The sequence below is a fragment of the Acipenser ruthenus genome, chromosome 7, assembly GCF_902713425.1.
Source record: "Acipenser ruthenus chromosome 7, fAciRut3.2 maternal haplotype, whole genome shotgun sequence".
In the NCBI taxonomy this organism is placed as follows: domain Eukaryota; kingdom Metazoa; phylum Chordata; class Actinopteri; order Acipenseriformes; family Acipenseridae; genus Acipenser; species Acipenser ruthenus.
Genome location: NC_081195.1, coordinates 19878845 through 19905383, shown reverse-complemented (window position 1 = coordinate 19905383; position 26539 = coordinate 19878845). Strand labels below are relative to the sequence as shown.

General features: G+C 36.6%; 1 protein-coding gene across 1 annotated transcript in view; it reads right to left on the bottom strand.

Annotated features, from left to right (window-relative positions):
• The window catches only part of LOC117415780 (PDZ and LIM domain protein 1-like), a 52000-nt gene that overhangs the window by 14863 nt on the left and 10598 nt on the right, over nt 1-26539 (bottom strand). Inside the window, exons 2-3 of the mRNA XM_034026573.3 lie at nt 15395-15546; nt 783-867 (exon numbers count right to left, since the gene is read on the bottom strand). Of these exons, the coding sequence (XP_033882464.2) occupies nt 783-867; nt 15395-15546 (237 nt within the window). The remainder of the gene's footprint in view (nt 1-782; nt 868-15394; nt 15547-26539) is intronic.

The window sequence follows — 26539 nt, the reverse complement described above, 5'->3', positions numbered from 1 at the left end:
AACATATTGAATTACATACTGCTTTGTAGTTTTCCATATACTTAACGAAAAACTAGCAAAAATTGAAAAATGTGACATTTCAAAATTTAACATGAAATATTGTACTACTACTATGGCTTCCGGTAGACACTTTCAATATCATTTTGTAGTTTCTTTGATTACTTGATGTTAAATAAAATATCATGTAGGTTTTTTTTTGTTTTTTTTTTAAATGTTATTGTCTCAATCCTAAAATTCTAGGTGATGCAAAACTTTTAATGATGGGCCATGTTAAAAGATTTTTTAAAAAATTGATAGAGAGACGTATTCATATCAACCATAAAACTTATTCTTCAATCAAGGACCATTAGGTGAACTACAATGAGCTGTGTTGTCTTTTGGTCTTGATAAGATACAAACGATACAGTACATACCTCTATTACTATAAGACACAAATCATGTAAAGAAAAGTATCACAATCCATCCATCTATCTATCTATCTATCTATCTATACACACACACAGACACATCCTATTTGGAAATGTAAAATCCTTAGCTACTACTGTTGGTGGACACGGAGCCTTACATCATATTAGTTCTTAAAGTTGAGAAGTATAGATACACACTTCTGTAATTAAGAGGTGACACAACAAAAGTATACAAGTCAACATCATTGACAAAGTTTATTGATTGATCAGAGCTATTTTTTTTGCAAACGATGTGCATTATATTCTAAGAAATTGGTAATTCTGTTAAGATTCTTCTCTTGTAAACCATTCTCAGTCCAAATCCTGATACCCTACCTGTGGTTCAGATGACAGATTCATCTTGTATGGGTTGGTCTTTCCTTCATCACCCACCATAGGGGACCATAGTTTGGTTTCAGACCTAGTCAAATGAAAACAGCATTCATGAAATTTGTATTTATATACAGAGATCCAAACTGACATACAGTAGTCTTTGACTACAAGGTGGCAGTGGTGGCAATTCAGCAAATTTGTTTGTGACTCTAACAATATTTTTGACATTTTGAATGAGTGAATGGAACTAAAATGAGCTGCTTTGAATAAAATCTGGCAACATTAACTTAATGTTACAGTACCCCTTGCAGTGTTCACAAGAAACACATTACGTTACCTTTGCTGTGACCTGTGTCGTCGATATCACAGTGTTATATTTATTTAAAATCAACTGGGGAATACACTTCTCAACATTTACTCAGGAACATTCCCAGGAGAATTATTAAGAAAATGGATTTAAGGATCACACTGTATCCAGATCGTGCTCTCCCTGCAACACTGTTGAATGGATATACTGCGATGTTCAAAAGAACTACCTTTCTCCTGGCGAATGTTACGCAGTAGAAGTTGAAAAAAAAATCCCCAAGTTAGGTTATTTGTGTGTGAATAAAAATATATAACAAAAACATTTCCTGCTATATGGGCAAAATGGGAGAGAGCAAGGGTAAACACAGATGGATGAGTGAACAGACAGACAGACAAAATCTGTAACACTAACTTGTCCTCACACAATATGCTCCAGTTGCCCCCGAATTAAGCAGCTTATTTGCGCTTTGACCAACGGGCTGCTTAGCCTGCAGTAGGATCCTTGATAAAACGCCATTCCTCGACAATTTCTGCCACCATTTAGTGGCCTTTCAGGGGGCTTCGAGTGACTTAAAGATAGTCTGCAACACTGGTCAAGGTCCACGGTCTGCAGCCAGAGGGCACCATCACTATTAAAAAATGATTTTACTTGTTTTAAAAGACACCATTTTATAACCCAGACTGACCTTGGGGTTTTAATGATTTGTCAGGTGTTTGAGGAAATGTCACAGATTATATATATATATATATATATATATATATATATATATATATATATATATATATATATATATATATTAGTACAGTGTATCACTACAAATGTACACCTCAAGCAATATGACAAGTTTAAAATGGAGCCATACCTTAACTTGTGAAGAACTGAAACCTCATACATTTTCAATAACTGTTGACAACCATTAGCTCAAATGATTGGACTGACTGCAAAAGCATAAATCAGGCTGCTACTATTGTTCACGAAGGGTATACTTTCACCCAGCCCATTATCTGAGTCACTGTGCACCTCACACACTTTAATCACCTTCAAATGTCTTTTACATTATTTATTTATTTATTTTTTTACATTTTCCTTAGTATTTAAAGTGTTTTATTTCAACAAAGTACAAGTTAAAACGTATAAGGTTTTCTGTTTCGGGTTTATCTATTGAGAAAGGTGGTTTCCTTCATTGTTACACAAAATATGAGAAAACATACACACACACACACATATATTTTATTTATATATATATATATATATAATATATATATATATATATATATATATATATATATATATATATATATATATATATATATATATATATATATATATATATAGTAGCAATCTAGGTTAACGCAGGCAGGCGCATCACACAAGACGAGGCAAACCACACCCAGGACCTCTTGCACTAAAGCATAGTGCCGATACCGCTGTACAAAAGAGCCGGAAGGAGTGTATATCGGGCTTATGTCTCTGTGTGATTACGTCACCTACCAGCCCTGCTGCTGCCTTCCCCTGTGCATGCCATCTTACTTCCGGTAATGTGAGGTCATAATTTGCTCAACGTTTCGATATGTTGTACATGTCTTTCTCAAGGGAGCATGTGTTTGAATCAGAACATTGGAGGTATTTATAGGTTAGACAACATGACAACTACTTATTATTGTTTATATTCAAATCCATGATTTATTCTTACATGATGTAATGGTGTTCTATATATTGTGACATCATTTTTACTTCCATCTTTAATCTATTTAACATTATTTTATATAAACGTGTATTTATATTATCATGCAATGCTGGCTCTGAGTATCAGCCTTGATTTGGCCTTCCCAGCACATCAGCATGCATAAGTTTTGAATGAATTTTGTTTATTTATTTAAATGTTATATATTTATTGGAGTTAATTAGTTCATTATTTTCTGTTGAGTCCTGCTGGCATAATCGTGTTCACTCTATTTATCCATTTACTTTCTTTTATTCTTCTATATGTTGCATTGTCTAATTTTAGCTGTTCTAATACTACAAACTTTACATCATTTGTGTCAGGTCCTTGACTGGTGAAGTGCTGTACTAGGCTTGCTACAATTCAATTTTTATTTTTTTGCCAAATCGATGATTAATATTGATGTTTATTTTTGGAGGAATTTACTGTTCTTGTCTATCTTTATTTTTCAATTGAAGCAGAGAATGGGTGAAATCGACCTTTACGCTTAAAAAAACCACCAGACTGTTGATGCTATTGAGAAACGTCTCATTTAGTGAAACCCCTTTGTCATATTCAGCATGCAACAAAACCATGGTTACCAACATTCTAATTGAAAAAACATTTGGTCACAGCGGAGCTACCTTTTATAGATAAAGATCCTACACAAATAAAAAGATGGTCTCATAAGCCATTGAAAACGCAATATAAAAGTGTATTACACTGACTTTTATAGCATAGATTTACAAGTAAAAATAATATGCACAGAACAAAACATTAGATAGCTGAACAGAACTAACTTGCACTTATTATCCGGTCTGAGCTCCACCCCTCTCCTGCTTTAGCACAGCTGGGGTCACTGAAGCCAAGGCAGACAGGCCCGCTTCGTCCTGCAACTGGTCACTGTATATACCTACAGCAAAAGCCTACGTACATCTTAACATTTCAAAGTAGGCGCTTTGAATATCTGGCAAATGAAAGTGCACAGTCGGTGCAGGTTTGATGATTGACAGCCATGAAAACAAATGAGAGCATTCTAGCACTGCTTCAGTCAATGAGATCTGCCAGAAGAGGATGAAATGACCGACGGTGAAACTACAGTAACCACTGAGTTGACTGACAGCAAACCCTAGCCATTCAGAGCGGAACAGAGACATGACAGACAGCAAGTATTAAAACTGCACAAACTAGAGATGATTTCTAAATTATAAATTTTGCTAAGAAAAAAAAAAATAGTGAGTGGTTTTACTGACGTTTAGCGTATATAAATGTATTTCAGTCTAACTCATATTTTTTGGGAATTCAACATTTAACAAGCTTTACCGATTAAAATCGAAAAGTAGCCCATCAATGCTCCTCCAATTACTGGTACTGTAACTGGTTGATCTCAAAACTTTGTTAAAGGATCCCAATGATTCATGTAGGACAGACGGACAGAGGAAAGCTTTTAGTATATTCCATCTTGCTTTGCGTGGCAGAAGATAACCAAACAGAACTGTTAAGCACGGCTGGTTTATATTTGCCAAGCACTAATGGTTGTTAACACAGTTTTACCAGGAACTGTCTTTAGGCTCCACATGGAATTACAATGCATGCCCAAGTCTGGAAACATTCTGGCTCAACTTCAGAGCAGTATGGAATGCAGAATACATCGGTGTAAATTTCTTCCACTCTGAGTTATTTCAAATATGAAGGCGACATGCTTGGCATTTTAATAATGTGCAAAGGCTTACCAGAGTGTACATTATCCTGCTTTCCCTGTCCTAGAAGCTACTTTTCTTTCTAGGTTATACACAGAAAAGCTTATATCCAGGTTACAGTATTTGTAACACAAAAACACAAGCCTTTAACACTGTTCTCATTTTACTAAGCTTCTGCTCCAGTAGTTTGTATGACATTCAACTATACTGAACAAACTGTTTTAGAAACTGTTTCCAGTAGCAGGGGTTGCAACAGCTTTTTGATATTTAAAAACACAAGGGGTCTTTTTTTAATGCTTTAAAAATGTCTGTTTTAACGAGCTGCCTATTTTGATGGTTTACACAGTGGTGGATCTAAATACTGCCACCTTAAAAACATGATCTCTTTCACACTTCATCTCCTCTTCCACATTTACTCTGAGTGGTTTCGGTGTGAGGGTACTGTAAATGTTTTGGGTAGTGATAAACAGCTATAGAAATTAGTTACTCTACCTGAGCGCATTATACAGTATTACTAACTCTAGCCCCAAAGGATCTGGAGTGACTTCAATAAACTTATCAGAGGTTCAGGGTTGCTGTTCTGTATTGTGGTCGACCTCAAATAATAGCACTGAACTCATTTCCGTGCCCATGTCTTGAATGTCTGTCTATGTGGTGCATATTTTTGGACTCACAAAAGAATTGCAATGTATTTGCGTCATGTGTTTTATAGGCATCTATGTTTCTATGTCTAGTGATGAGTGTTCAGACTTGATTTCAGGATTTAGTTTCTGTGTAAACTTGATTTTTATTACATCTGTGTTTTTTCTCCTGCCCTACAGTTGTTAGGTTACAACAACTTAAGTACACAGGGGATGGGCAAAAAAAAAAAATAGAAAACTACTGTTGTAACACGTAATTCAGTTCTTTCAGATCTTCATAGCTCATTCAAGCACTGGGATTACTACTGTGTGTGTGTGTGTGTGTATATATATATATATATATTAGGGGTGAGACCGAATAGTCGAACATTCGACTATTCGATAACAATGGCACCTATCGACAAGTCGACAAGTGAATCCAACATTCGAAAGTTAAAAAAAAAAAAAAAAAAAATGTGTATATTGATTTTATTTTAAAGCCTGTACTGCTGATTGGCTCTCTATGTAGTGGTAATGAAGATTGACTGGAGGGTGGGATTTGTTATTTCTTGTCTGATTGGCTAAACTAGAACGTACCTCGGCTAACGATGGCTTCCTCACAGAAAAGTTCTGCATGGAAATACTTTGACAAAGTAAATGAAAACACTGTTAAGTGTAAAATATGTGCAGTGCAATTAAACTACCATAAATCTACAACTGGTATGTTAACCCTGCTAAAAGCCAAACACCCTTCTGTGACGCTAGCAACGACAGAAAAGGAAAGAGGACCGCAACAAATCACCATTGCATCCTTTGCGGTGAGGCCTCGTCAGTGTGACAACGTACGTGCTGAAAAAACATCAACCCTTATTGCTAATATGGTGGCAAAGGACATGCTTCCCATAAGTTTTGTTGAAGGTGAGGGATTTCGGGAGTTGATGAAATTTGTGGACCTGAATACACAGACCCTGCACGAAAAACAATTGCCACTCGACTCGAAAAAATGCATGCGGATTCAGCAGCTTCTGTCTGCAGAAACTTGTCAAAGGCTGAGAAGGTGGCGATTACTACAGATGCGTGGACTGCACCGAATACCGAGTCGTACGTCACAATAACCTGTCATTTCATTGAGGATTGGGAAATGAAAAACGTAGTTCTACAGACTCGCGCCGTGCCAGGGAGGCATACAGCAGAGTATCTCGCAAATGTGTTGAACACCGCTGTAGACCATTGGGGTTTACGGGGGAAAATCACTGCATGTGTTCACGACAATGCCAGCAACATCATCTTAGCAAACTCAGAGTTTGTTGAATGGGACTCGAATTTGTGCTTTGCACACACTCTGCAGCTCGCCATCAACAATGGCTTTAAACTTGGTGCCATACATAACGTAGTCGGTGCGGCCAGCCGTCTTGTGTCGCATTTTCATCACAGTGCAATAGCTACTCAGGCTCTGAAGTTGAAACAAAAACAACACACTCTGCCTGAGCACCGTCTGGTGCAGTGTTGCCGGACCCGATGGAATTCAATCTATGACATGTTTGAGCGCTTACATCAACGGAGATGGGCAGTTGTCACAGTCCTGTCTGACAGGGTGTACACAAAGCTTTCAGATGCCCGCACACTTGACTTGGCTGACGACAGTTGGGACGTTATCGAGGAGCTACTGCCAGTGTTACACTCCTTGAAATGCGCTACAACTGCTTTGTGTGGTGAGTCAGAGGTATCGATCTCTGTGATGTACCCTGTCAAGTCCACTCTGCTGTCCTAGCATCTGATTTCTACCACAGGAGAATCCACAAAAGTCTCACAGTTTAAAACAACTGTATCCGAGTCACTTAAGAGCCGCTTGGCACCCGAAGACACAGAAACAGCACAGAAGGTGGCGTTCATCGCTTCGTTTCTAGAACCCAGACACAAACACCTGAAGTTTACAGAGGATGCGGTTAGAAATGCAGTCAAAGATAAAGTTGGGGAATTACTTTCAAGTCTCCTGGAGAACACTGATATCGCAGAAAAGGAACCAGGTACATCAGAGGCAAGTGGACCACCCGCAAAGCAACAACGCTCTGACAAGGATTATGCTGTGGCTACTTTATTCGGAGATGAGTACTACACAGACGCCACAACCTCTCTGCAAACGGAACTGGAAAAGTACACACAAGATGAGTGCATTCCTCCCTATGCGCTCCCTATGAAGACCCTCTGGCATAGTGGAAGGTGAATGAAAGCAGGTACAGGAAATTATCAGGGCTTGCGAAAGCCTACCTGTGCATTCCAGCAACTTCTGTGCCAGCTGAGAGAGTTTTCTCGGCTGCGGGCCTGATAGTCAACAGACTGCGCACTCGTCTTCTCTCAGACCATGTGGACATGCTTATTTTTTTAAACAAGAATAAGTGAACATGATTATAATAATGGACATTGATAGCCTAATTATTCATAAAGTTTTTGTTAGTATTTTTTTTTTTGCTTCCATGGAAAGCTAGTGCGTTAATGCCACTCAGGTCTTTTTGTTCATTCATTTATTTATTAATATTATTAAGCTAGCTACATACATAGCAAGCTATTGCCTATATAGGCTATTTATTTTTTATTCACTGGAACTCGAACGCACAGGTATGTTTCCGATTTTATTTAACATAGACCAGTAGTCTATATGTTGAGTGTGGTTTGAAAACGTGGGAAAAGTAAATAGTTTAGTTACGTGGATTGTATAAATTAGCTAGCTAGATAGTAATAAAAAAATAACACTTGCTTACACAATATGAGTCTCACACGAGATGCGTAAGAGTTGACAGGTATGCTTATGTTATTGCTGCTGTTATTATGGTATTTCCGTATGTCTCCTAATAGGAATGTATTTTTTACATAGCATAATGTTTATTTAACAAAGGTGTTAAAGTTGTTGTGTTAGCTAAGTATTTTAAAATAAAGTTCAGAATTTATTGCAATTGCAATAATTGTCACATTGCATTATTTCGCATTTAATGTACGTCTCATTTTGAATGGGGGGAGGGGGGGGGCAACTATTCGATTAGTCGACCTCAACAGCTGTGGAATTATTGATAGTCCAAATATTTGTCATGCACATCCCTAACATTATATATATATATATATATATATATATATATATATATATATATATATATATATATATATATATACATATACATATACAGTACTGTGCAAAAGTTTTAGGCAGGTGTGAAAAAATGCTGTAAAGTAAGAATGCTTTCAAAAATAGACATGTTAATAGATTATATTTATCAATTAACTAAATGCAAAGTGAGTGAACAGAAGAAAAACCTAAATCAAATCCATATTTGGTGTGACCACCCTTTGCCTTCAAAACAGCATCAATTCTTCTAGGTACACTTGCACAAAGTCAGGGATTTTGTAGGCATCTAGTCAGGTGTATGATTAAACAATTATACCAAACAGGTGCTAATGATCATCAATTCAATATGTAGGTTGAAACACAATCATTAACTGAAACAGAAACAGCTGTGTAGGAGGAATAAAACTGGGTGAGGAACAGCCAAACTCAGCTAACAAGGTGAGGTTGCTGAAGACAGTTTACTGTCAAAAGTCATACACCATGGCAAGACTGAGCACAGCAACAAGACACAAGGTAGTTATACTACATCAGCAAGGTCTCTCCCAGGCAGAAATTTAAAGGCAGACAGGGGTTTCCAGATGTGCTGTCCAAGCTCTTTTGAAGAAGCACAAAGAAATGGGCAGTGTTGAGGACCGTAGACGCAGTGGTTGGCCAAGGAAACTTACTGCAGCAGATGACAGACACATCATGCTTACTTCCCTTCGCAATCGGAAGATGTCCAGCAGTGCCATCAGCTCAGAATTGGCAGCAAACAGTGGGACCCTGGTACACCCATCTACTCTCCGGAGAAGTCTGGTCAGAAGTGGCCTTCATGGAAGACTTGCGGCCAAAAAGCCATACCTCCGACGTGGAAACAAGGCCAAGCGACTCAACTATGCACGAAAACACAGGAACTGGGGTGCAGAAAAATGGCAGCAGGTGCTCTGGACTGATGAGTCAAAATTTGAAATATTTGGCTGTAGCAGAAGGCAGTTTGTTCGCCCAAGGACTGGAGAGCGGTACACGAATCAGTGTCTGCAGGCAACAGTGAAGCATGGTGGAGGTTCCTTGCAAGTTTGGGGCTGCATCTCTGCAAATGGAGTTGGGGATTTGGTCAGAATTAATGGTCTCCTCAATGCTGAGAAGTACAGGCAGATACTTATCCATCATGCAATACCATCAGGGAGGCATCTGATTGGCCCCAAATTTATTCTGCAGCATGACAACGACCCCAAACATACAGCGAAAGTCATTAAGAACTATCTTCAGCGTAAAGAAGAACAAGGAGTCCTGGAAGTGATGGTATGGCCCCCACAGAGACCTGATCTCAACATCATCGAGTCTGTCTGGGATTACATGAAGAGAGAGAAGCAACTGAGGCTGCCTAAATCCACAGAAGAACTGTGGTTAGTTCTCCAAGATGTTTGGGCCAACCTAACTGCCGAGTTCCTTCAAAAACTGTGTGCAAGTGTACCTAGAAGAATTGATGCTGTTTTGAAGGCAAAGGGTGGTCACACCAAATATTGATTTTATGTAGATTTTTCTTCTGTTCACTCACTTTGCATTTTGTTAATTGATAAATATAAACTATTAACATGTCTATTTTTGAAAGCATTCTTACTTTACAGCATTTTTTCACAGCTGCCTAAAACTTTTGCACAGTACTGTATATATATATATATATATATATATATATATATATATATATATATATATATACACACACACACACACACACACACACACACACATACACACAGTACTGGAGTCGAACCCTGCTGACCAGAAGAATCTCAAATTGCAAAGTGATTCCCCCGTTTTTAGTTTGGACAGTATGGGGAAGACATTGTAAGGTCATGGAGTTTCCTCTAAATAGTTTTAATACAGCGGTTCTCAACCAGGGGAGCATGTCAAACTTTCTAGGGAGGTGCAGTGAGAGTTCTAATTATACAGTAATTATAGTAATAATAAAAACATTCCAAATTAAATGTTACACCTAAGTCTAAATGTGAATTTGACAAAGTTGCAAATGTTTTGATGTTTTAATTGCATTTTTGTTTTACCTATCCCCGTACCTAATTAGTCTGCTTAATAACTGCTTAATAAAGCCGAGACCCAATCAGGAGCGATTTTGTATTTAAGAATCAGAGGCAGTTCTGTTCTTGCCCCTTGTTCAGGACTGTGCATAATGAAATCGGTTTGGGGTGCGTGAAAAAGCGATTGTGCAGGTGCATCATAGTCTGAGAAACAAAAAAAAGTTTGGTAATATCTTCTTCAGAGAAACTAGTGTCAAGTTCATCAAAATTTTAATAAAGGAGTTATTTTTTATTCAATTGTAGGCATGTATCAACGATAATCGAAGCATTGAACATAACAGAAGATCCAATAACTACAAACACTGTTGTGCATAATAGTTACACAACAAGGCACAACTTACATTAAAATCAGAACACTACCAATTATAAAAAAAAAGGTCTTGTGTTTTTAACAACTGAAAAGAGTATGTGTGTGTTCGCATCAGATCTCCTTTTAACATTGTAATAAAAAATACTATATATTTTTTAACAGAAAGTCATTTGTATCTGAACTATGGTTGTTCATTACTGCTAACATTTTATGTCCAAAGCAAAGCATTTTAATTAATCTCACTAATTTAACTACTGTACTAAATTCAGCTTTTTTAAAATATATAATATTGCCATATAATCCAAACACATTATTATTATTATTGTTATTATTATTATTATTATTATTATTATTTATTTCTTAGCATATGCCCTTTTCCAGGGCGACTTACAGTCGTAAACAAAAATACATTTCAAGAACATACTTTGAAACAAAAGAAAGGTAAATCGGTAGATTTAATATTGGCATTCTTTTGAAATGATTACGCATAACATAAAAGGTATGCTGTGTTCTTGTCCTTTTTAGTGCAAAACAATGCACTCACCAGTGAAGCAACTGAACTCATTTTACACAGGGTATATCCAATGCGAATGTACAGGCCTAAAGTGCGTATCCTAGTAGCACGCTGACATTGTTTATCTAATAGTATCAGAAGAAGCACACTCAAGGTTTTAATGCAAACCTGCAACATGAGACTTCAAATTGGGTTATAATTTGATGTATAGATTCACCAATATGTAATTGAAGCTCAGGGAATTTAAGGACGGATGATCAACAATCGATGCATCTATTAATAGCTGCACCAATACTAGGACAATGGCTAAGGTGGGGCATGATTCAATAATCACATGCCTATAATTTGCTGCAATAAATTCAACTTGATTTTAAATCAAATGAGAAACTTGATACACTGCTACACATGATACAGTTCTAAAAAAAAAACAGTCAATATAGGTGACCTGTATCTGAGCTGTTTTTTAAATTTTTTATAAATAAATAAATAAAATATACCAGAACCAAACTGAAAAAGCTGAGCAAATTACTTTCTATATCCCTTTAGAATTTACAATTCTCTATACAAACTCAAAGAAAGATTTAAACCATCTTAACTCGTTTTGAGAATGATAAATAGTGGAGAAATAGACCCCAGAACCACTCAGATGTATTGCAAACAACAACAGATAGCAAGGGGAAATGCGCAATTAAAAGGACTTTTGCAGTTCGAGAACTTATTCCTTAAAACAGTACCTTCTGTATCCAGTACAATGTTTCAATAGCACATAGTGCGTACTGTGGGTATTCAGACATTTGTAGTCTATGTCTTCTCTGTCAGCTCTAGAAGAGTGAATCATCAACAGTACATTGTTTTGTGCTTGTTTCATCTGTCCCAGTTGTTTTATCTTTCCTGCTAGCTGAGTTATTATACCATGAATTTGCCTGGGCAACAGCAAGACCACAACAAAGCATTCCTTTCCTGTGTCCTTATACCCAATATGTGTTTGTACAGCACTTATATTCATGACTCACATTTCCGTGCCTGCAAGCACCTCATTCTTAAAACCTTTGTGGCTAGGATGAAAACAGGCTGGGATGTGTCCTTTTGATTCTAACGGGTATATTCATTTACACACTGAGTGTCTTTATACAAGAGATCTATCAGCAAAAGCGGCAATCCCGTTAGAACGGTGTTCAATCTTAACACATACTGTACCTGTCTTTCCCTATCGATCCTAACACAATGCTTTACCTGGATAGTGCCTATAATCACTGATGTCTGAAGTGGATAACCACTTTTCTTGTCAAATCACATTTACATAAGTTACTGAAATTACATAATACTGAAAAAAAAAAAAAAAGTATATTCAAATGCTTTACACCTACTTAAACATTCTTTGCTTTCTATCAGTTCAATTGATGAAAAAAATAAGGCCTTTTTGATGCAACAACTGACGCGCTCCTGCTTTACATAAAATACATGTAATAAGAATTACGAATGAGCTGCAGAACTAAAAGAAAACAGTGGTACCAGTAATATAAATCAGCTGCCACAACTGTACATTTTAAATTAGAGCGATCAAAAATTGATGATCATGACTTCTGTCAACAGTATGTACAGAATAGTATAGAATAAGATTAATCAAGTTTCATGACAATTCAATTAACCAGATATACTGTATGTAAATATGTAAGTGTGACATACAGATGGATGGGTTAACAAACAGACAGACACCTCATATATCCCCAGAATCTGATATTATCAATAATTTATGCTAAATAATGTTAATACCAAGTTTCATGACAACTGGATAAGCGGATCTTCAGATTTAAGGAGAAATTACCATTACCATGCAATAAAAAAAAAAAAAAAAAAAAAAATTGTATTCATTTTTACTGTAAACCATGTGACCTCACATATCTGTTTTTAGACGCATCTGTAATGCCTGATTTCCAAAGATAGTCATCTGGAAGATAAACAGAATGTGTTCCCAGAGCTCTATTACAGAACCCTCTGCAGGAATACGACTGCCAAGGAAAACACTAGTTGGCAGACATGCATGAGGTGGTACAGCAAGACTGATGTGACCGAGAGTGGTGTTTCATGCCTACCTGGTGTCAAAGGGTAAAGCGCTGTATGTTAACACAGTGCTGCCGGAAATCACATTGGAACCTCACAGGACTCCCAGGTCCCAGTTTGAGGTAGTGTATAAATATATGCTTTTTTTTGTCCTATTCTCATGTATACTCAATAAAGGAGTTTATTCTTAAGCTTGACAAAAAGAATTCAAGACTGAAAGGATTAAATAACATTTTGGTGCTAGCAATGCAAACATAATGACAAAGTCAAATTAAAAAAAAAAAAAAAAAAAAGAAAAAAAAACAACCTTAGAGAGTGTCTGCTCTAAAACAATGATAATTATCTACAGAGTCTAGCTTCCTGCTTATTTAGATTGTATCTAACCATCTGCTTTTTAATGAACTGACTTTAAAATTAAATTTCCTGCATAACTCCTGGGGGACAACTATAAAGCACAGGGTGATGTAACAATTGGAACAGCGCACTCATTGGCTAATCATGTTCAGTCAACCATGGGGTGGGGGCATTTCCGGTACTTCACTACTAGTCCTCAATGGCTGTCAATGCCCTTCTGTGATACGACAGAAAAGTTAAAAACATAGATGGAAATACCTGTATGTTACGCCAAAGAGCACTAATCATAACCAGACCACAGTACTGCCAGCAATTGCAACATAATGGATTTGGAACATGTTACTGTACCACTCCATTCAGCCAATACCATGCACGAACTGCCATTAACCATCGTCTTTTCAGAAAGCAAGGTGAATGCAATAGTTATAGGATGACGAACATGTTAATGTAGATAGTATTGGCATAAGTAAAAGTGAATAGTCTGAGGCTGAAAATCGAGGTCTGTTTACGTGCTGCGAGTGTCAATATAACCCACACAGACGCTCGCTTTACTATTAATATACAAGTTACAAAATCCAGCTATATTTATTTTCTAAGCAATACCACCCTTTTTTAATACATTGTCAATTTCATTGAAAAGAGGGAAAAGGCTGAGGATCACAATAAGTGGCTGAGGTACGCTGCCGACTGTGATGTCACCATTTTAAATAGACTTGAATGGAATTCCGAGGTGCCTCAAGTATATATATTTTTTTAATTACGTCAACCGTGCCGATAAGGAGAATGCAGCATGGTAAAAACCCAAAGTGGTACGTTTGATGCCATGAATTGGCTTTCTCCGTGATGTGTTATGGAATACAGCAGGTGAAACGTGCACTGTGATTTTTAAGGGGCTTAAATACATCAATGATTAACAAAAAATACACATTATCATACTAGACATACTGGACAGTGGCATGGTCACAAACACACTGCACTTCAATAGCAGCTCTTCAAAACCAGTCAGAAGTCCAGACAGAATTCTTATGCTGATTTTACAGCAGTAACAGCATTGGTTCTGCTGGCTCAGGGATCGTAGTTCAGTATCAATGGATGTATTTTTATTTTATTATTACTTCACAGACTCAATACTTTTCGGAGTCCAAAACATTGAGAGTGATGCTGTCAGTAATATCAGCATTTAATATCAGCCCCTTCCAAGCAGTATTATGGTACTAGTGGCTGCTGTAAACTTTAAACAGGCAATTCACAGTTTTAAGAAAATAGAAGTTATACAGTACCTGCACATGTGGCTTAATTGGTGGATACAATGTCTTGGTGTAATTTTTTAGTTGAGTGCTTTCAATTATTTTTTTACTCAAATTTGTATTTCTCAACTCTAGACATGCTAAAAAAAAATATTAAAAAAAAATGGTAGAAATGTGCCAGTTCCTGTTCTATCTACTTTCTATAAAAGGCAGCCCTGTTGATCTCCTCAAGCTGTTTTCCTTCAGTCGTTCCTATCAACAAAATTCCTCCGTTTCCTGTTTTGGAAAATGAGTTTTGAAAGCAGACAGCAGACTTTTTGAAAGCAGATAGCCGAGGGATTTGTTTGTTTCAACTTTTTTTTTTTTTTTTTTTTTCGGGGATGGGAACCTTTAGACTTTTATGGTCCACATTTTTAGGAGGGTAGAGCTACATGAATGGTGAATGTTATACAGCATATCATTACTCATCAAGATTCAGAAGAAGAAAGACATTACAGTCAGTCAAGAGTGACTGATAATGTTTTTAATTTGCTAATGGATAGGAGGAGGTGTTTCTTCCGAGCGTTTTTCAAAATGCCTTAAAAAAACCCTGAATATCATTATTTACCTGTTCAGTGTAAGAACCATCTCCTCTATGCAGCCTTTGATCTTGTTCTGGGCCTCCAAGTGGGTCATGTGCTCAGTTTTTTCTCCATCGATGGCCGTTATCATGTCTCCTACGCACAGGTTAGCTTGTGCTGCCTTGCTGCCAGGGCTTACCTGGAGGATACAACAGGAGCAGCTCATTACAAAGCTGTACACTATGAAATAGTTCCACCACTTTTCTGTGTGGAGGTACCAAACCCTTAAAGAACACCTTATTCATATTGAGTGGTTGTTTTTGCATCCCAAAATAACACAAAGGCCTATTTTGAAGCAAGTGCAAAGGAAGTAATAAAATAATCATAATATCTGTGGCACAAGCAAGAAATAGCTTAGTTGCTGCGGGTAATGTCTTTTTTGTTTCAATAAGTTTCTTGCTAGTTATACCTTTAGAAAGTGTTTTATTTATTTAAAAGTTGTACCTTTAGAAAGTGTTTTATTTATTTTAAAAAAAAATGTGCCTTTGCTTCAAAACAGGGCCAAAAGATATGTAGCTCAAACCTAATACCACATAACATTCACAAATGAAATCAAAGCCACTTCTACTACAAAAAAAGTTGCAGTACTGTCTTTCATAAAATCGTTTCACATTTTAACCAATTTCAGGGAAAACAAAAAAAAAATTATTTTATGAGGTTCCAATAAATACACCTGTATGACCTACAGTAGGGCAGCTTCAAAGGTCAGTATCATCGCCAGTTGGAGGTCACAGTTACAATAACTTTGGATTTGGTATCACATTTTACTATCAAATTTATGCACACAGTAAACAGAGTTTTGAAGAAACTGTAAACCTCTTTCCTACCCAAAGTATTAATTAGAAGAGGCTTTATACCTTGGAGATATCATATTTAATTACTGTGCTCAAGGTTTTAATTTGACACCCACATGTACTATTTTAAAACCACAGGCAGCTACAAAGTAAATCACCTGTGTGACTCATGAAGCACATGAATTCAGCCAGAAAACCAAACATAATAGGCATGTAGCCTACAGGAGTACTACATACATCACTTTTATGTGCTAATATTTCAAACTCAAAGTGCTTTTTTTTATAACCTTAATAAGTATTTTTAAATCCAGCCAATGAAAAATGGAAGCCATTACCATGGCGATAAAAGAACGATTCTCAAAGCTATTTACAAATTTCTCTCACTAAGGAAAAAAAAAGCACCGATTACAATTCTCAGAAAAAAAAAAAAAAAAAAAAATCACTCTTTACAAGGCCTTAAATTAAATGTTGTTAATTTTATATTAGTGTATGTTTTTTTATTCCCGAAAAACTAGGATATTTGGAGCAAATAGCTTTTAGAATATAGCTTAGGATTTTGAATGCTTGAATCAGATCACCGCGTAGTTTTCTTTGTTCAAGACTGAATAGATTCAATTCTTTTAGTCTGTCTGCATACGACATGCCTTTTAAACCTGGGATAATTCTGGTTGCTCTTCTTTGCACTCTTTCTAGAGCAGCAATATCCTTTTTGTAACGAGGTGACCAGAACTGAACACAATATTCTAGGTGAGGTCTTACTAATGCATTGTAAAGTTTTAACATTAATTCCCTTGATTTAAATTCAACACTTCTCACAATATATCCGAGCATCTTGTTGGCTTTTTTATAGCTTCCCCACATTGTCTAGATGAAGACATTTCTGAGTCAACATAAACTCCTATGTCTTTTTCATAGATTCCTTCTTCAATTGCAGTATCTCCCATATGATATTTATAATGGACATTTGTATTGCCTGCGAGCAGTACTTTACACTTTTCTCTATTAAATGTCATTTGCCATGTGTCTGCCCAGTTCTGAATGCTGTCTAGATCATTTTGAATGACCTTTGCTGCTGCAACAGTGTTTGCCACTCCTCCTATTTTTGTGTCGTCTGCAAATTTAGCAAGTTTGCTTACTATACCAGAATCTAAATCATTAATGTAGATTAGGAATAGCAGAAGACCTAATACTGATCCCTGTGGTACACCACTGGTTACCTCGCTCCATTTTGAGGTTTCTCCTCTAATCAGTACTTTCTGTTTTCTACATGTTAACCACTCCCTAATGCATGTGCATGCATTTCCTTGAATTCCTACTGCGTTCAGTTTGAGAATTAATCTTTTATGCGGGACCTTGTCAAAAGCTTTCTGGAAATCTAAATAAACCATGTCGTATGCTTTGCAATTATCCATTGTCCATGTTGCATCCTCAAAAAAATCAAGCAGGTTAGTTAGACATGATCTCCCTTTCCTAAAACCATGCTGACTGTCTCCCAGGATATTGTACCATATAGGTAATTTTCCATTTTGGATCTTATTATAGTTTCCATAAGTTTACATATAATAGAAGTCAAGCTTATTGGTCTGTAGTTAGCTGGTTCGGTTTTGTCTCCCTTTTTGTGGATCGGTATTACGTTTGCAATTTTCCAGTCTGTCGGTACAACCCCTGTGTCAAGAGATTGTTGCATGATCTTGGTTAGCGGTTTGTAAATAACTTCTCTCATTTCTTTCAGTATTATTGGGAGGATCTCATCCGGCCCAGGGGATTTGTTTATTTTAAGAGCTCCTAGTCCCTTTAATACTTCTGCCTCTGTTATGCTAAAGTTATTTAAAACTGGATAGGAACAGGTCGACATGTGGGCCATGTTGTCCGTGTCCTCCTTTGTAAAAACCTGTGAAAAGTAATCATTTAATATATTTGCTATTTTTTTTTCTTCGTCTATGATTTTGCCATTTGTGTCTCTTAGACATTTAACCTCCTCTTTGAATGTTCTCTTGCTGTTATAATATTGGAAAAACATTTTGGAATTGGTTTTAGCCCCCTTAGCAATATTGATTTCTATCTCTCTCTTGGTCTTTCTAACTTCCTTTTTGACTTGTGTTTGTAGTTCCAAGTACTCTTTCAGTGTACTTTGTTTTTGGTCCCTTTTAAACGTTTTGTAAAATGCCTTTTTTCGCTGAATATCTTTTTTAATTGATCTATTAAACCATATTGGCCATTTTATTTTAGATTTAGATTTGTCTACTTTTGGGATGTAATTGTTTTGCGCCTCTAGTACTACATTTTTGAAAAACAGCCATCCCTTTTCTGTGGATGTTTTCTCTATTTTACTAAAATCTACTTCTGTTAGTCTCTGTTTCATACCTTCATAGTTTTCTTTTCTAAAATTGTAAACCTTAGCTTTAGGAACATAGGAACATTGTAGGAACGTGCTAATTGCAAGATGATATTTTCTAACTTTTACTTTATTTTTAATGTACACATTTTTTCAGTACCAATCAATAATAATGAGGAAGCGTCTTCGAATTGAATTAGTTGCCTTATTATACCATATGACAGAAATCACATGAGAGTGATAACAATTAAATCTCACTGTTGTTAATGCTCATTTTAAATTAATATTCAAACATCTGTGGGAACACAGAACACAAAATGATGCAATAAGGACCACTGACATAAAAAAAAAGCTTCAGTCTCAGGCAGTAAAGTACAAAAGCATTAGCAAGTGCATAATATAAGATCCACTGAGGTTAATGGGTCAGTTGTTTTGTTAGTTTACCAGAATGTATTATATTATATATATTAGCTCAAAGAGCCAGCTGCCCAACGTTTCGATATGTTGTACATATCTTTCTCAAGGGAGCCTGTGTTTGAATCAAAACATTGGAGGTATTTATAGGTTTTTGACGGCATGACAACTACTTGTTATTGTTTACATTCAAATCCATGATTTATTCTTACATGATGTAATGGTGTTCTATATTTTGTGACATCATTTTTACTTCTATCTTTGAATCTGTATTAATTCTAATTAACACTACTTTATATAAACTTATATTTTTATTATATCATGCAATGCTGGCTCTGAGGATCAGTCTAGATTTGGCCTCCCCAGCGCATCAGCATGCCCAACTTTTGAATGAATTTTGTTTATTTATTTAAATGTTATATATTTATTGAAGTTAATTAGTTCATTCTTTTCTGTTGAGTCCCACTGGCATAATCGTATTCAGTCTATTTATCCATTTACTTTCTTTTATTCTTCTATATGTCGCATTGTCTAATTTGAGCTGTTCTAATACTACAAACTTTACGTCATATATGTCATGTCCCTGACTGGTGAAGTGCTGTACTATTGGTTCACTCATTTTTTTATTTCTAATTAATGAAAGGTGGTTCTGAATTCTTTTATATAAAAGTAGTTCCAGTCTCTCCAACATATTTGATTTCATCACATTTTTCACAGGCTATTCCATAAACGACATTGCTATTTTCACAGTAGGTATTAGTTTTTAGTGGATATGTGGTGTTCTTATGTTTAATTATATTTTTACTTTTGTCTATGTATTTACACACTTTACATTTACTGGTGCACATGTTGTCAATTATTCTTTTATGTTTACTGTGAACTAAAATATCACCTAAATTAGCTTCTCTTTTGAATGCTACAACTGGGGCCTTAAGAAATACTTTTTTTAATTTTTCTGAATTATGTAGAATCCGCAAGTGTTTCCAAACTATATAATCAAAACAAAAACAATGTTTTTTATTTTTTTCCAAACTTGTTCAGATTCCTTCTACAGTAGAACAAAATAATGTAGTTTAACAAAAAAGGGAATAACTTTTCTGTCCTTTACTTCTTTTTGGGTTTTCTTTTGTAGCGAGAGAAACAAACACTATGAACTTAAACCGTTCTTGCCGGCTGCAGACTCCACATTTGAATTTCCTTCAGTCTACCGCATTGTACACGTTTACCTTTACCTTTTTTGCCTTTTTTTCTAAAATTTCAACCCCCAGATAAAAAAGGAACATTTCTAAAATGTAAAAGAGGCATGCTGTGTACTTTTAAAACAGGTCAGCTTTTTAAATTGGCCCTAAAAGTGAAATAAAGAATATGTAAATTTGGCCTGATTCATACATTTTATCCTGCAGACTGATGCCTCTGACATAGGACTAGGGACGGATCTCTCCCAGGAGGTAGAGGGCGTGGTGCATTTGGTATTGTATATTAGCAGGAAGCTACTTGCATGAGAGACTCGGAGACCAGGTATGCTGTAATCAAGAACGAAATGCATAACCGTCATAAAAAAACAAAATTAACCAAAAGCAAGCTTCTGTGCTCTTCTCTTCCTGTGTGTGTGGGACCGTCAGCCCGCAATCAGTATTTGTAAAATGCCTCAAACAAACGGTGACCTTGTGGGCGCCCCAATTCTGCTGGGGGCCCTGCGCTATAGCGTAATTTGAGTATAGGTTAATCTGGCACTGCCTTTGTGGCTCCAGCATGGAATCACTGTGTACTAAAACACAGAGAAGCTGCAGCCAACATGACAGCCGTGGTTACACATATGTAAATATTTATCTGGGCTAGTTTACCACATCAAAAAACAGAAAACAAACAGAAATAAATACCATTTCACTGAAACTGATTTAGGGGTTAAAATGATTACCATTACAACTTTTCAAACTTGTTTTTTCCTATTGTCACCCCAACCCAGCACAATATAAACTAGCTTTATTATTTTGTTGTAGTTGGGTGACGACTGAAATAATAGCACATCCTGTATTTGACAATGAAACATAATTGAAATAAACACAACACATCTTAGACAATAGCAAATGCACCCAACATTAAACATATTTAACATTTTGTAGGTTTTTAACATAACAGAAACCTCAGGGATTCTACATTACAGAACCTCAAAACAATGAAGATCACAAAGCAGTACTGAAAATTATTAACATCTCAAAAAAAATGGTTTTAAAATGGCTGAAACCAACCACTTCTCTACTGGATTGTTACAGAAAAAGAGTTGCTTACATTTTTTACTTCCTTTTCTGGGGTTGGAGACAGCTTCTATGCCAACAAGTTCAGATAAAAGACCATAAGAAGAAAAGTTACGGACAAGAGGAGGTAATTCGACCATTGTTGCTAGTCATAATTGATACTGTAATTTAAAGGATCCAGACTGCTTTTAATGGGGGGGATCCCAGTGAATCAGCAGCAACATGGCTTTGCAAACCCATTTGCAACGGGAGATCTGGACTGACTATCTGGCACATGCAGCAGTCTCGTAGGATCCGCCTGTCGGTCATGGCGATGACACGGAGAGGTGGGGAAGAGGGTGTGTGTGCTTTCCCTCTCTCTGAGTGGCTGAGGGGCGGGCCTTGGGAGACTGCTCGGCCCATAAGATCTGGTTTGGTTGGGCGCTCGGGTGGCCGTGTTTGGGGAAATACAGTGACGCTGGCAGAAGAAGCCAGAGTGAAACAAGGAGCAGGCGGTGTGGTCTCACCAGAACCCCTTTGCCATGTTTACAAGAAACACATTACTTCTGCTGTATCCAGTGTTGTCCATACCACAGCAATATATTTTTCAACATAATACTGATTGACATTTTTGGTCACTCAGGAGAAAGAGAATAACATTGTGAGAACAGCAAACTAGCATTGCTGCAGGAGGCAGCATGATCTGGATACACTGCAATCCTTATCAGATAAATTATCCTTCTCCTGGTGAATGCTCCCGAGTACATGTTAAGAAATGTATTTATGACCCATGATGTGCGATTAAAAATTTAAAGAGTCGGAAATCTGTTTAAAAATATAAAACTGCGGTACAGGCAACACTGCAGCTATGGTAACCTACTACCTAACTGGTTTAAAAGTAACCTGTATAATTCATCATCATTAGTCAATTTGAAACGTATTTCACGTCTAAAGCAAGTGTGGGATAATGACCAGTCTAAACGAAATAGCAGAGACAAGGGGAGGTTTATAATTGTTGTATAAGAGATGTTATTTTGCACAACATATTAACGTATACTTAACTAGGCTTTATGATAAGAGGCAGCAGCATAAACTACCGTCAGCTAAATAGCATTTCAAATGACTTCCAAGTCGTAACATGCAGAGAAACCAAGCCAGTCCTGGATTCCGATATTCAGAGACAAACGGTATTGCTAAATGTGTAGTTTGAGCCGTTCTGATGCCTTGCTTAGTTAAAATACAAGGAGATTGAAAACAGCCCCCGATTTTAAAAAAATCCAGATATTGAACTGATCTAAGCATGAACGGAATGCAACAAAATAAGTCTCCTGAAAGCTAAAATGACAGGAAGTAAATACAGAGACAGCTGTAATTTACTGATAATACTTTAAGATAAACTGGGGCAAGCACAGATATATAGGCCTATGTCACTCTGCTGTTTACAAATTGTTACATTTGAGTTACTCATTATATCATACAAGTAAAAAGTTTGGAAGCAACACATTAATTATAGAAAGATTTTTCCCTTACTTACTAAATATCATGGTATCCCTGAATAGATAATTGCCATCTTACAAGTATAATGATACCCATAATGTTCTACTTTTGGAAAGCAGTACTAGATATGATGGGTTTGCTGCCCGATACCCCACTCAGTTTACTTGCACACTAACTATCTTGGTATTCCTTAATAGATAATCATCTCTTCTTCAATCGCACATGTGTATCCTGATATAATCGATTTACTACCAATGCTGAAGGACTGGGTGGAACGTTTGTTTAATTTTTTAACCAAACAATTAGTTTCCTGAATTGTGACTGCCGAGACTGGTACAATATTCAATATAAGAACATAACAAAATGTACAAGCAAGGGGAGGCCATTCAGCCCATCTAAGCTCTTAAAGGATCCAAGTGATTCTGCCTCAATAACATGACTATGTAGCCCATTCCATACCCTCACCACTCTCAGTGCAAAGAAGTATCTATTTCTGCACTTCATTTCCATCTGTTTCCACTGGCCCTGGTTTCTGTACTGCACTTAAAGTATTGGCATTATAGAGCCTTCAGCAAAAACCTATTTTTGAATGTAATAGGAAGAGAACATATCATGCCCAGTCATTCCACAGTGGTAGTAAGTGAATCATATTTGAGGTTCCACTGCACTGACAGACTGCTCATTAAAATCTGTATAAGCATGTAAATCTGGGTGGGGTTATCAGGCAACAAACCCCCCATCACACTGCTTTCCTAGAAAAAGGAGAATATTTGAGAGTACAATTATACTTGTGTGACATGGCTTCCTTACTAAATATGTTGTAGGATGAATCAAATGCATCCAGGAAGACATTTACCAAAGTGCCATGCTATTTTACTTAGCATTTTGTAACATGATGAATTAAATCACTAGGCATTTTGTTAATCACAGATTATGACTTCTGCACAGATTATCACTTTTTGACTTTCACTACTGTGGTATTATGCCTTTTTTTTTTTTTTTAGAATGGCTCAGGATGCAAATATAGCCTTCATCCATGCATGTATGTGTGTATATAATTAATATATATATATATATATAACTGTGTAGTTTGAGCCATATATATATATATATATATACACACACACACACACACACACACGTACATACAATGCATGCAGACGCATATGAGATTATCAGTTTCACTATTTTATTACCATGATATGTGTCTGAATAAAAGCAACGACAGCATTCTTCAAAACAGTGGAGAGATTGCCGTCACACATGACCCCTTGGTAAACGAGTGCAGCCGCCCCTCCAATCCGCAACTGCCACATCGTTTCCCTTCCGGGTCGATGAGTTAATGCACCGGAGTTCCGCCCCCTTTCTAGCTGGCCGACTTCCCTTGAACCCTCGGGCCAACCTGTCCAAGGTACTCTGTTCTCGCAACTTAGCACCCTCACAGGTCGGGAGAGAGATTTACCACCAAGAATCACTGTATTTCTGTCACATAAGGGTAGTAGTTTCTGTTTAAATTACCATTTAAACATTACAAGAGAAGCCATCATAAGAAGGCCTCCATCACTATTTTATAAATAACTGCAACATGCATTTGCGTATAAGACTGTATTTGTATCATTTGACTGTATATGGAGGAAACATATATATATATATATATATATATATATATATATATATATATATATATTATATATATATATATTTGGGCTGCATATTTTGACAATAGTACAATGTTTAAACACTAAACCTATTATTAACACCCCTCATATATAACCTGACACAACTATGGGAACAAACATATACTTTAACTTCTCTTCAAGCTGTACACATAATTAGCTAAAAGTTGCTCCCTGTGACCTACATCCACCGGAGAGTGTGAGCAGAGTGAGCCAATCGTATATGGAGCGGGGGAGCCGAGCGGTAGTTGCTGGAGCAGAGCGGACATTTCTGGCCCGCTCCTTTAGCACCGAGAAGAACTGAGCACGGTTTTATTTGTTCTTAAATACATGATATAATATAGCCTATATTATTCTTATTCAGTTCTACGGTTATGCCCCAGTACCTCGCTGTGAACACGGTTTATATTTTCCGCACTCTTTCAATTTATGCATTTTTTCAATACCAATCAATAATAATGAGAAAGCATCTTCGAATTGAATTAGATAACTTCTCTGAGCACTTTATGTAGGCTTTTTTTCTTTGCAGATCATAGCTTTTTTTTTTTTTTTTTAACTTGGGTCAAGCTATGTGATTATAACAAGGAAGATTAAATAGTATTCCTTTCTGAATATACATCTTTTCATCTGCAATCGGAAACACAGTGGGGGAAAAAAGGGCTAGTTTATTTATTCATTATTATGCTGTATATATATATATTTTAATACAATGTGAGCAGAGCGGAGCATGCCTATTTTGTCTGGAGGGGGAATCGCAAGCAGTGGAGTGGAATGAAAGAAAGAGCGGAGTGGAGGATATTATGAGCAGTGAGCAGAATTTTGTCACCACTCACACTCTCCGACATCCACGGAGAACATATACAAATGTTCTGATACTCTCAGTACCTTAAAGAGTGGTAAAGAATGTTGCAGCGAAGTTAAATCACATATGTATGTGCGTACATAAGACACAGAGTCGTCTGCTTACAGTATATACCCTTGTTTCTGATACTCTCATTGTGCTAAAGAATATACTAACCACATTTCATCACTATTGTACAGGAGCGTACACATTACAAGGGGCCCCAACACTGGATTACACTGACTCAAGAGTCAGCCAGGTTTTAATAGGAGGCTAAACAATTCAGTGTTGAGCATTGAACACACTTCAGCATGATGAGGTACCTCAGGCACAATGCACTGTGTGCCAGTCACAGGACTGGCACTAATTTTAGTGGAGACTGATCTTCCCAGGCAGAAAGTGTCCTTTCATGGCTAGACTGTGTGTCACTGCGCTGCTCGCTGCATCAATCCCATGGATTCCTGTGTCTTTATTTCTCTGTTTTTTGGCAGTCACATCAAACAAGTGGTAACTAATGTCTAAAGAGCTGGACCGCTAGGGGATGCAATTATAAGTTCCCAGCTTTGCAGAAAGGGCAGTGTAGCTGCTGACAGGACCACAACTGCTAATCAGGGCAGCTGTGATGACAGCAGACATGTTTTTGAACCCCTACAGAGGGCATTTTGGTTCCAGACCATGTAGCTTTCAAAACTATATTGGTCACAAAACATAAACATACTTACCTTCACTGCAGTTAGGAATGAATAATCGTCCATATGTGGGCTTGGTGAGTTGTTTGTTCGAAATAAAAGTGCATTCTCAAAATATTATAATTTATTCCTGGAAAATGTTGATAACCTTTTCAAAAGACACCATAATAGTAATAATAGTAATAATAATAATAATAATAATAATAATAATAATAATAATAATAATAATAAAATGAACTGCAGTATGTTAAATTAACTAACACTGGAAAACCATAGTTTCAAGCAGCTTATTATTATTATTATTATTATTATTATTAGGCAACACAGTGTAAAGAATACAACACAAGTTTAAAATAACACCCTCCCTCATAGGGTTTAAAATTACATATATATCTCAGGGATCTTCAAACCATAAGCCAGACTGAATTCCTGAACAATTCCTAAGTCTATTAATGTAGCCGAGCTCAACTCTTCATTTCATCTGCTAATTTTAACTACAAAACGACACCCACATATTTACTATTATCAAACTACTAATAGTATTCTTAAAAGGGGAAAAAAAGAACCATACATTTTGATTCTTCAATTTTACTAGTAATTTTATTGGGTGTATTTCTCATGCTAAGGACGATTTGTAGTGAAGAGCTTTGAG